Source organism: Oncorhynchus clarkii, chromosome 17 (assembly GCF_045791955.1).
Source record: "Oncorhynchus clarkii lewisi isolate Uvic-CL-2024 chromosome 17, UVic_Ocla_1.0, whole genome shotgun sequence".
NCBI classification, from domain to species: Eukaryota; Metazoa; Chordata; class Actinopteri; order Salmoniformes; family Salmonidae; genus Oncorhynchus; species Oncorhynchus clarkii.
The window spans coordinates 70,963,248-70,979,615 of record NC_092163.1 but is presented as its reverse complement, the minus strand read 5'-3'; the positions used below and the strand labels follow the sequence as shown (position 1 = coordinate 70,979,615).

Here is a 16,368-nt window from a genome sequence, read left to right as displayed (position 1 = left end):
GAATATAGATTATAACTTTCTTGGTAAATAGTGTGGTCTACAGCTTATCATGACATACTCTACCTCAGGCGAACAAAACCTTGAGACTTCCTTAGATATCGTGCACTAGCTGTTGTTTACAATTATACATAGACCGTCACCCCTTGTCTTACCAGAGGCTGCTGTTCTATCCTGCCGATAGGGTATAACCCGCCAGCTGTATGTTATTCATGTCGTCGTTCAGCCACGACTCGGTGAAACATAAGATATTGCAGTTAATGTCCCGTAGGTAGGATATACGTGCTTGTAGTTCGTCCTATTTTATTATCCAATGATTGTACGTTGGCTAATAGGACTGATGGTAAAGGCGGATTACCCACTCGCCGCGGGATCCTTACAAGGCACCCTGACCTTTGTCCTCGATATCTCCGTCTCTTTCTCCTGTGAATGGCGTGGATGAGGACCTTGTTGGGTGTCTGGAGTAAATCCCTCTCATCCGACTCATTAAAGAAGATATCTATGTCCAGAAGCTCTTTTTGGTCATAAGAGACGGTAGCAGCAACATTATGTACAAAAGTTACAAACAATGTGAAAAAAAAAAATGCACAGTTGTTTAGGAGCCCATAAAACGTCAGCTATCCCCTCCGGCGCCATTATAGTGAGTGACATTTTTGGTTTTCTTGCTGGGGAGCGTAACACAGACTCAATTACAACCAATTGATTACAGCAACACCCCAAAAAATGGAGGAGGCAGCGGGAGTAGGTCGGGAATTGGTCTTTCTGCCCAGTACAAAGAATCAAAACTGGCAGAGGAAAATGGCAGAAATAGGACAGTATACCAGTTCCATTTGAGGGCCAGGATGTGGACCGCTGTGCTATACAGATTGCAAAATAGCTGAGAAGAAAATAAATACACTGATTCCATGGCACAGGATGTATGAGTTGATATTTAAACCGACGCAAGATTCAACACTTCGTACAGCTCCTGCTCAACCCAGTCAAAGCTCTCCCTTCCGTGATCTAATACTTGCACTTAACTCTTTCCACCTACTAACTTGGACGAAAAATGTAGTTAATATGACTGAGATGTGTGGTTGTCCCACCTAGAGATCTTAAGGTGAACGCACTAATTGTAAATCGCTCTAGATAAGTGCGTCTGCTGAATGACAAACATTTATGTAAAATAAATATGCTCATCAGTCTTTATGTTCACATTAATTTAATGATGATCCCATCAACTACAGCAGTGGAACTGTGTGTAGAAAATGCTCATATCAAAGCACAAGGCGAGACCCAAATGCAGACACAGGAGGCAGATGGTTGGTCTTACAATGTTTATTCATCCAAAGAGGTAGTAGGGAAGAGAATTGTTGTGGATGGGCAAAAAGGTAAACCAGGGGGTACAGAGTGGCAGACAGGCTCGTGGTCAAGGCAGGTAGAATGGTCAGGCAGGCAGGTACAAAGTCCAGAAACAGGCAAGGGTCAAAACCAGGAGGACTAGAAAAAGGAGAAGGCAAAAGCAGGAGACCGTGAAAACCGCTGGTTGACTTGGAAACATACAAGATGAACTGGCACAGTGAGACAGGAAACATAGGGATAAATACACTGGTACAGAGAGACAGGAAACACAGGGATAAATACACTGGTACAGAGAGACAGGAAACACAGGGATAAATACACTGGTACAGAGAGACAGGAAACACAGGGATAAATACACTGGCCCCATAGAGACAGGAAACACAGGGATAAATACACTGGCACAGAGAGACAGGAAACACAGGGATAAATACACTGGTACAGAGAGACAGGAAACACAGGGATAAATACACTGGCACAGAGAGACAGGAAACACAGGGATAAATACACTGGGGAAAACAAGCGACACCTAGAGGGGGTGGAGACAATAACAAGGACAGGTGAAACTGATCAGGGTGTGACACAATGCAAATCACTTTTGTCTGATCTTAAACATGGAGTTAAGTTCTGTGCTTAGTTTTCTAAGATAACTGATTGTGTTGTCCGTCACCTCTTGTCCTGTGAATAGTTATTTAGTCATATTTCATGTTGAAAACCTCAAATGAAAAATGTTACAATCTAAAATGGGCCGTAAATGTTTTCACTAAAGCAGCACAACAGCATGTGAAGATAAGATGTATCATGCCGGTATAATGAAGGTCATATTGAAGTGTTCAGTGAAAGGGACTGAAAGCAGAGAATAATTGTGTTTTTGTCCATCAACACGGTTTTACACATTCGACACAAAATGTACAGACAATGCAGATGAAATATACCGACACAAAACGTCAAGAGGCGCATTTTAAGGTGCGCTCCATTAAAGTGATACTCAATAATCTGTTTCTTTATTCAAATGTCCCTTTTACGTTTTGCTGTGCTAGCCAGCATTTACACACAAATACACATTTGGCACCAAATCAGATTATTTCCCAATCAGCATATTTCTACATACTGGTAAGTAAAACGCTATTTATGGTTAATGATGACAATAGTTACAGCATAGTATTTGGTGCAACTTCTTTATTCCTTTGAATTATACATGTTCTTACATTTTGTATAAAAAAATATAGCAAAAAGCTAAAGGAAGGCATGTGGGCGGTAAGGAGGAATATAGGTATATTATATATTAAGTTGGCCGAATCACTGATAGTGGATACTGATGGTGCTCTGCTTGTTTAGGCCTGATTAAACCTTTGTACAAGTACATCTCTTTCCAACGGGAAAGCTTGCAGGGTACAGAGCTGATACTTGGGACTTTAAGGGGGTGTACTAAATGTAGTCACTTAGGAGTATACACCTCACTTGGAGGAGATATTGGGTTACAGATATATAGGTCTTGGCCAATCTAAAATATAGGTCATTCAATCCAATGACCTGCGCACAGCGATAGGCTTTTAAAGGCAATTTCCCAGACATCACGCAGCGGATGGCAGCGGAGTCAGAAATCGCCTTTAAAGATGAACCACAATGCACCGGGTCGTTTATCTGCATTTGTTTGAATCCCGGCCATAGTGGGTTACGAAATGGGCTTAAACGGATGACTACCTGTGGCCCCCAGACACAAAGTCAACCAAATGAGGGGTATGAGGATATGACTCTGATTTGACGCATCGGTGTGTGAGAGCGAGGTTGACCCATGTAATCCAAACTTTCAGTGTCACTAAAGGCATTTTGTTCAAATTAAAAATTTGCAAATGAGCGAGAGCTAAACAATCCAAAATGTCCTCTTAAAATGAAGCCATCCCTCCTAATGCGCCTGAAGAAAGCATACCAACTCCATACACCAAATCAAACCGTGGCATTCTTTAACAAAGACAGAATAGAGTATTATTTTTTCCCCCTTTGATGCCTCTTTTCCTGATTTCCCCTACCCTCTCTTTGCAGTAACACAGTAACAATGACCGACACACTGTCCTCTAAGCATTCTGCATCTCCTTGCCAATCTTGTAGCTGAGGATCTTGTTCCAGTCAATCTTGGTGCGGGTGACAGGAAGCTGCCGGCGCAAGGCTTTGAATGTGGTGTCAGACATGGTCTGGTAGTTCTCACTGATGGCCGTCTGGAAACAAGGAAAACAAATGTTTAGACTCTTGCCCCCCTCATTGAGGGAAAAAAATACATTAAACTGATTTATTCAAATTATGCTAATATTACTGTGAGGAAACATGTTGCATACCTGGTATTCATTTTCTGCATCCTCAATGATTTTCACAAACTCCTTTGCAGTCTGAGTCTCACTCTGCCAAAACAAGACAATGGATGCTTTTGACAATTGAAATGCCTGTAAACTTGACAGATTGAAGACCATCTCTCTTTATCATAAAGGACATTTCACTTGTTATTGTACTTCATCCTACTTCTCTTGCACTAATGAACAGCACTAGGGTTGCAAAATTCCTGGAACATCCAATACATTTGAGGATTCCCAGAATCAGGAGGGAATAAGCAGGACATCCGGAATTCTACAACCAGGATTTCTGTAGAACCAGGAAAAGGTTTTACAGCCTTCTCTCTTTGAATGCTTATGTTCAGGTCCAAAATATCCTACTGAAAGGGGAACTCACATTTACAGTGAGGGATTCCTGTACTTCCTTGTGGCTGACCAGCTGCACATTTCCATCCTCGTAGTAATGCACCTGCAACCACAAGATGGTGGGTGAGGGAGACTATATACCATATGACAAAACAATATCCATTTTCAGTTCATCAATTTAACTTGCATGGGCCTGTGCCCTAGCCTTGTACGAACCATCCTGATCTCACAAGCTAACATTCTGCAGGCTACCTGTGCCCAACCAGTTGTCTTTGAACAGGCTTTTAGACAGCCTGACAAAATGGTGGACAACCCTTGGCGATGGACACTACTAGCCTACCTGTATTTTGAGGACCCCAACGACTTGAGCTGTAGATTGGGAGATGCTGAACTTCCATTCAGACCGACAACGACCATTCCTGAGAACAGAAATCAAATATTAGTCCTTTCCCAAATTTATAGTGCATTTGCGTTATGTCTAAGGCACTATTATAGACAGAATTACATGTTTAATACAAACAATGGACATATAGTATAATGCTTCAAAATGCACATTTTAGTATACTCCTTCCCTGATAAATGAAAGGTTAGATAGAAAAATGATTGGTAACCATGAGACTACACTTACCAGAAGTTCTTTGGTTGAAATTGATGACCTTCAATGCAAGCAATTATGGTTTGCTGGCCGTCAATAGTTTTCCCATAAACCTGTGATAAATAAAACAAGGTCCTGTGATTAACATGCTCCTCTTAAAGATAACGTTATTGTGTCCTGCAGGTGAAAGACGGGACGTACAGTGCAGACGCCGCTGGGGTAGTGCTCCTTGACGTAGGCCCTCAGAGCGCTGTCACACGCGTCTCTCCAGGGTCTGAGAGCTGCCTCTCCCTCGTGGGGCTGGGGGTCACTGGCCTCCTTCCTCAGGTGGTCAAATTTGAATGACCGCTTGTTGCGGGGGTCAAAGAAACGGCCATTGCCCAGGTCTCCATGCTCTGTGATCAGCACCTGGAGGGGAAATGGATCACAGGGACACAGATAGAGGTCCTCAGTTGCTGCATTTATCTTACAGGGATTTTTCTGCCATAAAAACACTTGGGCAGGCCTCCTAAGTGTTTTTGCAGGACACCTAAGTCCAAACTGTCTGTAAAAAAAAAAAGTGTATAATGTATATATATTAATTTGAAAAAAGTTTTTATATATACACACTTTCGGGATGGAAAAACGCTTTCAGTGTGAATTTAAACGACTAAAACCAGATATTAAAGATAATGGACCTATTTTGTATTCTAATATAATATTTGAGAACTAAAACGACCAAGATAAAAGCTAGACAGTCAGTGGAATTGAAATCCAAAAACAATTACTTTAACAGTATTGATTTTGCTATTATGTCTAAGCAAAGCAACACAGCATTAGTCATGGCAAAATGCACAGGAAAATAACTTTAAATGGCAGAATATGTAGAATCCCTGGAAATGTGCTTTAAACTGCAAAGATATATCTTGGCTCCATGGAGAAATTCAGAGAATTCCAGGCTTAAAAATGCTTTATCACCAAGATGGGGGCATTAAAATTCGAAAATTTTGCAACGGCGACCATTGCCATGCCCCCTGCCACGCCCACCGCCTAAGCCACCTTTTAATCCAGAAGAAAAACTGTTTTAATGATGATTTTAATGATGCGTTCAATCTACACTGACTGCAAAAAACATTAAGGACCCCTACTCTTTTCATGAAAAAGACTGACCAGGTGAATCCAGGCGAAAGCTACGATCCCTTACTGATGTCACTTGTTAAATCCACTTCAATCAGTGTAGATGAAGGGGGGCAGATAGGTTAAAGGAGGATTTGTAAGCCTTGAGACAATAGACATGGGATTAGGATTGTGTATGTGTACCATTCAGCTGGGGAATGGGCAAGACAAAAGATTTATGTGCCGTTGAACAGGGTAGGTATGGTAGTAGGTGCCAGGCACACCGGTGTGTGTCAAGAACTGCAACGCTGCTGGGTTTTTCACCCGCAACAGTTTCCCGCGTGTATAAAGAATAGTCCACCACCCAAAGGATATCCAGACTACTTGACACAACTGTGGGAAGCACTGAAGTCAACATGAGCCAGCATCCTTGTGGGATGCTTGACACCTTGTAGAGTCCATGCCCCGGCGAATTGAGGCTGTTCTGAGGGCAAAAGGGGATGGTGCAACGCAATATTAGGAAGGTGTCCTTAATGTTTTGTACACTCATTGTATGAAACCAACAAGACTCAAAACAGCTGGGAAGGAGTCACAGCTCAAATGACTGAGCATCTTACCTGATCATCATACCCTTCAAGTTTGGCAAGGGTGAACTGATCCATGTTGTACTGGGCAAAGGCACTGTTTTCCAATGGAGAAAAAAACAAAATACAGCATTTAACACACACAACAATATGTGTGCACAACAATACAGTAAATAAATCAATAAAATACTCACTGTGCTGCACCCTCCCTGAGAAGATTGTCATTGTTGAGCAGTAGCCGCACATCTGAAACCAAGAGACTGCCTTATCAAGAGATTGCCAACGCCTTAACAGACAAATATATAACAAATCAAGTGTATTGGTAAATAAACAAGTAGTACAAAGAATAAGATTTCTAAGCACACTCACCATTGAAGACTTCATTGAATTCTCCAGGTGGAGCATGGACGACAAAATTAGCCGCAATGCGCACCTGAGGGAAAGAAAATACGAGGTAAATAGGCTACTATCCACTTTTTGCCTAGACAGCTTTTACACCTGAGTGCCAACGGAACATTTTTGGTACTATATTATAAAATGTTTACTCTATTCTACCGAGTCATTTGCTTTATGTTCATATTCTTATCTTGTCTTGTCTTATTTATGTTGCACTGTCGAGAAGAGACCTGTAAGTGAGCAATTCATTGGATGGTGCATACCATGTGTATCCTGTACACACAACTAATAAAACTTGAAAAGATATTGCATATGCAGTATATGAATATTTCTACCACTGATATGAGACCCAGAGACAGTGTAATTATGCAGCCAAGTCATTATTACACTGGCCACTAGGGTGAAGCAGAGAGCAGTGACTAACTTGGCTTCCTGACTAGCCTACCTCTGCGCTGCCCACGCCACTCCTTAGACGGCAAGAGCTTTTCTTAGCAGCTGTAATGCATGTGTAAGCATGTGGTGTCAGATCAGAACCAAAAACAGTGAGGAGGGGGAGGGGGCACTAGGCAATCTTCATTAGGGCTCCCCTGAACCTGAAAGTCTAGAGTTGCACTGAAATCAGTACGCAGAACGTCAGTATTTTAGGCCCTAATGTATGTCTTCATGTCCAGAAACAGACCCAAAGGTTGCATGGGTTACACACAACACTTCACAGTACATTGTAACACTACCAACAGGTTCTGGAACTTCTGGTGTGTGTGTTCTGTTGCCATACAGTTAGATGCTCCCAAACACTGTTCCTTCCCATGCTAAGTATTGTATTTACAAAATACCTATGCCCATTCTACTGGTCTGTACATGTATCTGACCGCATCCCTGCTGTGGGCCTGCCACTGAAGCGGCAGGAATGCTAGACACCAGTAGGCAGCCTCAAACATGTATCTATCTGCATGCTGCTGACAGCAACAATGGTCAAACCCAAGCTCTCATATTAAGGTTGTTTAGTTTTTGGTGATTCAATCTCAATTGGTTGAAAATGCCCACAATCACTTTTATCGTGTATGACCTTCAGAAGTCTTGTAAATAGGGTTGTATGTATTTGTGGACTTTTTCATGAAATCATGACTTCAATGATTCCTACACCAAATAATTGGTCAATCGAACGTTTGTGTTGTAATGCGTTACAGTCAATAGGCCAGGGGCCATCCCAAGACAGAAAATGGGATTATAAAGTATGCCTAATATATTCAGAGTTGTTTCTAGCAGGGTGTGGAGGCTGTTGCAATCAATACAGGAAGTAGTAGCCTTTTCTAGCATATTAGTTCATATGTTTTTAGACTAAAGCCATTTGCAAATAACCCATGAACAATTGTATGATCATGTATTGCTAGATAGTAACTACCTGACCCAGGGGGACAATTGCCATTGTAATGTTAGCTAGGCACCGTGCAAAAGCCCAAATGTGGCAAAGCCCAGTTAAAGTCAGACTTGACAATGCTAAGGCACATACTGTACTAGCTAATATTTGGCTAAGGAACACGGCTAACATTTACAAACATTTTAGCTAGCTAGCTAAGCAGTAAGCAAACTGCTTCTTGTGTATGTTATGTTTTAGCATGGTGTATGGAGTTGTATCTAGCTACTGTATCTAACTAGGTGATACAATGTATTCCCGTGTCAGTTTGTTCGCTAACTGTAGCTAGAGTGTAGTGTTAGTTTAGCGAGCTAGTTGTAGCTTAGCAAAAAATAAATTTGCGGCCAAAATATTTGAGTAAGGACACAATCAACCGAATTTACTAAACTTCGTAAAACAATGAGCAAAGCTTCTCAAGACTATACCTTCTCTTCCTCAGTGAGCTGTTCTTCGAAATCGGCCATCTTGGCTCATGAGACAAACCTCTTCTGATCCGCGACTGACTGCAGCGGACGGTGAGGAAGCGGATCTTGACAGTGCCACTGGCACATGATTCCTCTGTTTACAGCCATCCGTTAAAAACATGGAGGACGCGACCAGCACTAATCCTCAATCTCTTGGATTTACAGATAAATTAAAATCATGGTTGTCCTGGTCATGGACATACATATGTGCCGTTTGGTTTGCTATGGTTTTAACTATGATCTATGTTCTGCGAAGCCCCTTGAAACTGCAGGACACTCTTACCTCAGGTGAGTTAGCTAACGCTAGCTTTCTAAGAGTGGACTAGCTAGCGAATGTAATGTAGCTAGCTAGCCAGCCTTCTAACGTTAGCGAGCTAGCAAATAGAAATCGAGAGACAGTGGAGGAACTGAAAGTTTGACAGGAGGCTGGCTAACTGTATGACAACACGTTGCACAAAAACATATCCCAGGTTGGTTTATTTATTGAATGGTAGCGAGACATATTAGCTAGCTAATGTGGCTACTAGCTATCTACGTTAGCTAATTTAGCTAGCTGTTAATGTTACGCTTGTGCATAACTAGCCAGCTAGCTAACGTTAGCTAACATCATTCAAACAATGCATAATACTAGCTAGAATTGCATTTAAAAACAACTATATTTAACTAAGCAAGTCGGTTAAAAACAAATTCTTATTTCCAATGACGGCCTATGGACAGTGGGTTAACTGCCTTGTTCAGAGGCAAAACGACAAATGTTTACCTTGTCAGCTCTGGGATTCGATCTAGCAACCTTTCGGTTACTAATCCAACGCTCTAACCACTAGTCTACCTGCCGTTATTTGTCAGTGTGTCTATTAGCTTGTTACATAACATTAGCTATAACATTAACATCATGGTACTTCAACATCACACACCGACTCAGTCAGCATCTGTCAGTGTGGTGGGCTCTGCATGATCAGCAAGCTACTAGCTACCTTCAGAGTTGACAGTCTGAATCTCTGTTAGGCAAGTGTCATTCATTTTTTGTGCGATGTGTTTGAGCTAACACAGCGTTCATTGTTGTTTCAGCATCTGTGTTCTTGAATACACTGACCCCTAAATTCTATGTGGCACTCACTGGAACATCCTCTCTCATCTCTGGCCTAATCTTGGTGAGTTGTAATGATCACAGTTATTTGTAGTTTGATTGTAGACACTACATTTGGAAATGTGGATTTCAAATACCAACACCAAAAGTAGCATATATTCATTGTACAGTTAGTGCACAATAATTATATGATAATAAAATTAATTGTTTAGAAGATTTGTGTACCGGTACATTGCTCTCTGTATGACTGTCCCAATCCCCTGCCCCCAGATATTTGAGTGGTGGTACTTCCGTAAGTATGGAACCTCATTCATCGAGCAGGTGTCTGTTAGCCATCTGCGACCCCTCCTAGGTGGGGTGGAGAGCAGCTCAACCACTGGCCTGTTCTCCTCAGTCAACGGAGAGGCTGAGCCCAGACCCAGTGTCTCAGGTAAACATTTCACCAACTAAAATGTTTCCCCATTTTGCAACAGAAAACTAGAATGGCCGTGGGTTAAATATGTGATTCAGGTTTGCAAGGCCATCAATGTAACAAAGTAATGATACAATGACACTGTCTTTTGCAGAGTGTAAAGTTTGGAGGAATCCATTAAATCTATTCAGAGGAGCAGAATACAGCAGGTAGGGTGAGACCCCACAGAATGTCACTGTCTTCATGTTGTACTTCAGCCTAATACTGTCTTCATGTTGTACTTCAGCCTAACACTGTCCATGTCCATGTTGTACTTCAGCCTAACACTGTCTTCATGTTGTACTTCAGCCTAATACTGTCTTCATGTTGTACTTTAGCCTAACACTGTCTTCATGTTGTACTTTAGCCTTACACTGTCTTCGTGTTGTACTTTAGCCTAACACTGTCTTCGTGTTGTACTTCAGCCTAACACTGTCTTCGTGTTGTACTTTAGCCTAACATTGTCTTCATGTTGTACTTCAGCCTAACACTGTCCATGTCCATGTTGTACTTCAGCCTAACACTGTCTTCATGTTGTACTTCAGCCTAATACTGTCTTCATGTTGTACTTTAGCCTAACACTGTCTTCATGTTGTACTTTAGCCTTACACTGTCTTCGTGTTGTACTTTAGCCTAACACTGTCTTCGTGTTGTACTTCAGCCTAACACTGTCTTCGTGTTGTACTTTAGCCTAACATTGTCTTCATGTTGTACTTCAGCCTAACACTGTCCATGTCCATGTTGTACTTCAGCCTAACACTGTCCATGTTGTACTTCAGCCTAATACTGTCTTCATGTTGTACTTCAGCCTAATACTGTCTTCATGTTGTACTTCAGCCTAACACTGTCCATGTCCATGTTGTACTTCAGCCTAACACTGTCTTCATGTTGTACTTTAGCCTAACACTGTCTTCATGTTGTACTTTAGCCTTACACTGTCTTCGTGTTGTACTTTAGCCTAACATTGTCTTCGTGTTGTACTTCAGCCTAACACTGTCCATGTCCATGTTGTACTTCAGCCTAACACTGTCTTCATGTTGTACTTTAGCCTAACACTGTCCATGTCCATGTTGTACTTCAGCCTAACACTGTCTTCATGTTGTACTTTAGCCTAACACTGTCCATGTCCATGTTGTACTTCAGCCTAACACTGTCTTCATGTTGTACTTTAGCCTAATACTGTCTTCATGTTGTACTTTAGCCTAATACTGTCTTCATGTTGTACTTCAGCCTAATACTGTCTTCATGTTGTACTTTAGCCTAACACTGTCCATGTCCATGTTGTACTTCAGCCTAACACTGTCTTCATGTTGTACTTTAGCCTAACACTGTCTTCATGTTGTACTTTAGCCTTACACTGTCTTTGTGTTGTACTTTAGCCTAACATTGTCTTCGTGTTGTACTTCAGCCTAACACTGTCCATGTCCATGTTGTACTTCAGCCTAACACTGTCTTCATGTTGTACTTTAGCCTAATACTGTCTTCATGTTGTACTTTAGCCTAATACTGTCTTCATGTTGTACTTCAGCCTAATACTGTCTTCATGTTGTACTTTAGCCTAACACTGTCCATGTCCATGTTGTACTTCAGCCTAACACTGTCTTCATGTTGTACTTTAGCCTAACACTGTCTTCATGTTGTACTTTAGCCTTACACTGTCTTTGTGTTGTACTTTAGCCTAACATTGTCTTCGTGTTGTACTTCAGCCTAACACTGTCCATGTCCATGTTGTACTTCAGCCTAACACTGTCTTCATGTTGTACTTTAGCCTAACACTGTCCATGTTCATGTTGTACTTTAGCCTAACACTGTCTTCATGTTGTACTTTAGCCTAACACTGTCTTCGTGTTGTACTTCAGCCTAACACTGTCCATGTCCATGTTGTACTTCAGCCTAATACTGTCTTCATGTTGTACTTTAGCCTAACACTGTCTTCATGTTGTACTTTAGCCTAATACTGTCTTCATGCTGTACTTTAGCCTAACACTGTCTTCGTGTTGTACTTTAGCCTAACACTGTCTACGTGTTGTACTTCAGCCTAACACTTTCCATGTTCATGTTGTACTTCAGCCTAATACTGTGTTGTACTTCAGCCTAACACTGTCTTCCTGTTGTACTATACCCCTCTAAAGGTACACCTGGGTGACTGGAAAGGAGCCTTTGACGTACTACGATATGAACCTGTCTGCTCAAGACCACCAGACGTTCTTCACTGGTGACACTCAGCAAATCAAGGCTGAAGATACTGGTTAGAATCCAAACTTTTTAATCAGCATATCATTGAAAAGTGTTAGCCAAAGTGTAAATGTCTGCGAAGGAATAGAACACTTTAATTCCTTTTGAAAGACTGCTTTGGTCCTCATCGGCCTCATTCCTACTCCTGTGTTGATATTTTTCTGGATCCGTCTCTTTGTAATGCATTCAGTTCAGTATTTGTTGTCTGGTTCTGGCCTGTAACAGTGATGCAGAAGGCCTGGAGGGAGAGGAATCCCCAAGCCAGGATAAGAGCAGCTTACCAGGCCATAGAGATGAACCACGAGTGAGTTCCACCGTAACAGTTTATGTTTAAAAGACTGCATGCTCATTCAGGAAAATCCCAAATTAAGTTTCTCATTCAGTAAAACAAGTATGTATATTCTTATGAACTAGATTGCATAGCAAATGTCTTCCCTGTGGTTTTTAGGTGTGCTGCTGCCTATGTGCTACTGGCAGAGGAGGAAGCCACCACCATCACAGAGGCTGAGAGGCTGTTTAAACAAGCCCTGCGGAGTGGTAAGAGAGAACAGAGAGTACAGGACCCCGTCACAAGCCTCAGGCCTCTGACCCTTAGTTTAAAAGCATTAGTCAGGGTTGCGATTGTTATAATTAAATGTATTAATTTTCCTCTCTTCCATAGCTGGCAAAGACATCAACTTGCTGGTGTACATCAAACGCAGACTGGCCATGTGTGCACGCAAGCTGGGACGCATCAAGGAGGCAGTGAAAATGATGAGAGATGTGAGTGTTGCCATTTCCTTAATCAGGGGTGTTCAAATCAGGGCCTTGAATTCTGCATTATGGCTGCTTTTCTTTGCTCCCTAGTAGCTGATGTCATTGATTGGCTAGAGGGAGTGTTCACACACATGTTGTCCCAGGTCTGAACCAGTCGCTGTTTAGAGAATAGAAGAACAATCATAAGTATTGTTGAACTGGAGGCCCTGGGGCGCACTCAGCAGGACGCAACGTTTTGGAACCTTTGGATATAAATATGCTATGTAGAACAAACATGCCTCTGACATGTAGAATGACAAGGAATCATGATGGCTCTGCAACGTTCATGAACGTTTGACTACTGAACGTAGCCCTGATATGTGTAGTCCTGTCTTTAGTTCTCTTCTATGCTCCTTTAATACTGGTTAGTCCTGCCATTTTTATGATTCCTTCATTCACTCACTGTTCCTTACTTCTCACAGTTAATGAAAGAATTCCCACTGTTGGGAATGTTGAATATACATGAAAACCTCCTGGAGGCACTACTGGAGCTGCAGGCCTACGCTGATGTACAAGCAGTCCTCGCCAAATACGACGGTAAGATATGTGCCATGTAGCAGATGCTTTTATCCAAGGCGACAGTAGTGAGTCTTTGGCCGGCAGTGGGAATCAAAACAATGATCGTGGCGTTGAAAGCATCATGCTACCAACTGAGCCACGCAGGACCACATCAGCAAAACAGGATTCAAGCCAACTAACTACTACAACTTTGAACCAGTCCTTTGTCACTTTACCCCTACCTACATGTACTAATGACCTCCGCTAACCTGTATCCCCGCACATTGACTCGGTACCTGAATATAGTCTCGTTATTGTTTTTTTTAGTTTTTTTTTTTACTGTAATTTATGTAGTAAATATTTTCTTAACTCTTAATTTCTTAACTGCATTGTTGTTTAAGGGCTTGTAAGTATTTCACGTTAAGGTCAACACCTGCTGTATTCGGCCCATGTGACAAATTTGATTTTGATACTCATGATTTCCAGACTCCTCGTTTGAGTTTTAAGTGAAATAACCGTCATGTGTTCTCGTTGTAGATATCAGCTTGCCAAAGTCAGCCACTATATGCTACACATCTGCACTGCTGAAAGCACGGGCTGTATCAGAGAAGTATGTCCCTGTGGAAAGACAGAACTGTGATTTAATGTAACATTTTTAAGATATAAACAAACAGTATGATCTATACTTGACATGGATGCATCTGTCTTTATAGGTCAGACTAATCTTTAAGACTTGTTTGTGGGACATCAAACCCCCTATTTGTGACTGAAGTGCATGACATCTCCTACTTAAAGCTGTCCTGACTCCTGTGTCTTACCATGGGTGTGTCTTCTCTCTCTCTTTCTCTTATCTTCCAGGTTTTCTCCTGAGGCAGCATCCCGGCGGGGCCTGAGCACTGCAGAGATGAACGCTGTGGAGGCTATACACAGAGCCGTGGAGTTTAACCCACATGTGCCAAAGGTCAGTCCAGACCCTCAGTCACAGATCTAGTATCAGTTTACCCAATCCAAATCCTAACCTTAACCATTAGTGGGGAGAAATGTACAGATCTAGGATCATCTTAGCGTATCCTATCTAACTCCTGATCTGAACCAATGGTGGGGTTAACACGACTGATATACGACATTGTCTGTATATACAGTTCGCTTTATTTGAGCAAAGTCTCATATTTTACACAGGTGATAGCTATTTAGTTGTCTCTGTACGCCATACTCCTCTTGAGTGATAACTGCAGAGCTGACTTTGCTCTACTGTATTACCTGTAATGACCTATGTTAGCCAGCGGGTGTCAATATTGCACTGCATAGTAAACTTAGCTGCTGTTGTCAGGACTGGACCTGTGAGCCACTTCTACGCTCTCTCTCTGCTGCACAGAAGAACATGGTACCATACACTTAGTGGATTTTACTAAAAGAGACACTATTAGTCTAATTATTATTCCTTTGTCATGGCTATCTATCAGTGGACTATAAAGAGTTCATAGTGAGATCTGGGTCGTGTTCAGTACGGCACATTGTAGCAAAATCTTTTGCAATGGAAAATACAAATCTGTGTTATTATTGCACAAGGTCAGGTAGTACATCCCCAGTTTCAGAACGTTTTCTACCTACTGAACAGGAAGTGCACCCTCCCTGATCATACGTCTGTCTGGGCTCTGGGCGACAACAAGGGGCCCCTGCCTTTCTGATGTATCTGCAGTAGACAGTAGACGGTAGGCAGTAGACGGACAGAAACAATTCCTGCACATCTCTTCCCACAGGGATTAGGCTTGGATGCCCCATACTAAAACACACTCTCTCTCACACTCACTCATATGCACACACACACAGGTAGCAGTACCCCCTACAGCAAAATGTAGTCTGTGTGTGTGTGTGTGTGTGTGTGTGTGTGTGTGTGTGTGTGTGTGTGTGTGTGAGCCGCAATGTGTGGTAGTCACAGGCAGAGAGGGGGAAACTCAGCTCTTTGATCCAGGCTTTGATGACAGGTCCCTCATCCTGAGTGTCACCCGCCCCCAGGGGCACTGCTGCCCCCCCCGCTATGGCGTTGACATACACACAGGGAGGGTCAGACTATAAAGTAGTGATCCCAGAGATAGTTCACATCTACAGTACCTCTGCTTTCAACTGGTGATACCCTAGACCGTTGAGGTAGAAGAGATTAGTCTCTCCTATCTGTCAATCTCTCTGTCCTCTCCCTCAGTCTTTCACATGGGCTTCACGTCTCATAATAGACAGGCAGACAGACAGACCGGCTGAGCTCTGAGTCTGAGACAACCCAGCTGAGTGCTGTCAAAATGGCCGCTGACATGCAGCGCTGTTGATGTGACGACCGGTTGTCGGTCGGAGTGTTCTCGGGAGTGAAGCATGTTCTGTGGCCTCACCGTGTCAACTCACCTCATTGGTCATCACCTAATGTTCTTATAGTGAAAGCCTTTGGCTGTTGTTGACTGAAATTTAGCAGTTAGTGGGAATATTTCCATTTATTTGTGTCAGACCTGTATTTATCAATTTTTTTAATTGTACCCCTTTTTCTCCCCAATTTCGTGGTATCCAATTGTTGTAGTAGCTACTATCTTGTCTCATTGCTACAACTCCCGTACGGGCTCGGGAGAGACGAAGGCTGAATGTCATGCGTCCTCCGATACACAACCCAACCAGCCGTACTGCTTCTTAACACAGCGCGCATCCAACCCGCAAGCCAACCGCACCAATGTGTCGGAGGCTACACC

The 16,368-nt window shown here is 42.4% G+C and overlaps 2 protein-coding genes across 2 annotated transcripts in view; one reads left to right on the top strand and one right to left on the bottom strand.

Moving 5' to 3' along the window:
- Nucleotides 1–2,499: 2,499 nt before the first annotated feature.
- Nucleotides 2,500–8,660, bottom strand: LOC139371356 (F-actin-capping protein subunit alpha-1). Its single transcript, XM_071111704.1, has 10 exons — nucleotides 8,535–8,660; nucleotides 6,669–6,732; nucleotides 6,494–6,545; nucleotides 6,333–6,396; nucleotides 4,822–5,028; nucleotides 4,654–4,733; nucleotides 4,366–4,444; nucleotides 4,057–4,128; nucleotides 3,669–3,731; nucleotides 2,500–3,551 (listed from the first exon to the last, which is right to left on the bottom strand). Exons 1-10 carry the CDS (start codon nucleotides 8,571–8,573, stop codon nucleotides 3,411–3,413), a joined length of 861 nt encoding a protein of 286 aa, XP_070967805.1. The 5' UTR covers nucleotides 8,574–8,660; the 3' UTR covers nucleotides 2,500–3,410.
- LOC139371355 (suppressor of tumorigenicity 7 protein-like) overlaps nucleotides 8,613–16,368 on the top strand; it is a 37,119-nt gene continuing 29,363 nt past the window's right edge. Inside the window, exons 1-11 of the mRNA XM_071111703.1 lie at nucleotides 8,613–8,861; nucleotides 9,642–9,724; nucleotides 9,931–10,090; nucleotides 10,227–10,281; nucleotides 12,244–12,359; nucleotides 12,572–12,650; nucleotides 12,795–12,883; nucleotides 13,008–13,108; nucleotides 13,564–13,678; nucleotides 14,177–14,249; nucleotides 14,498–14,600. Coding sequence (XP_070967804.1) covers nucleotides 8,693–8,861; nucleotides 9,642–9,724; nucleotides 9,931–10,090; nucleotides 10,227–10,281; nucleotides 12,244–12,359; nucleotides 12,572–12,650; nucleotides 12,795–12,883; nucleotides 13,008–13,108; nucleotides 13,564–13,678; nucleotides 14,177–14,249; nucleotides 14,498–14,600 — 1,143 coding nt within the window. The 5' untranslated portion in view covers nucleotides 8,613–8,692. The remainder of the gene's footprint in view (nucleotides 8,862–9,641; nucleotides 9,725–9,930; nucleotides 10,091–10,226; nucleotides 10,282–12,243; nucleotides 12,360–12,571; nucleotides 12,651–12,794; nucleotides 12,884–13,007; nucleotides 13,109–13,563; nucleotides 13,679–14,176; nucleotides 14,250–14,497; nucleotides 14,601–16,368) is intronic.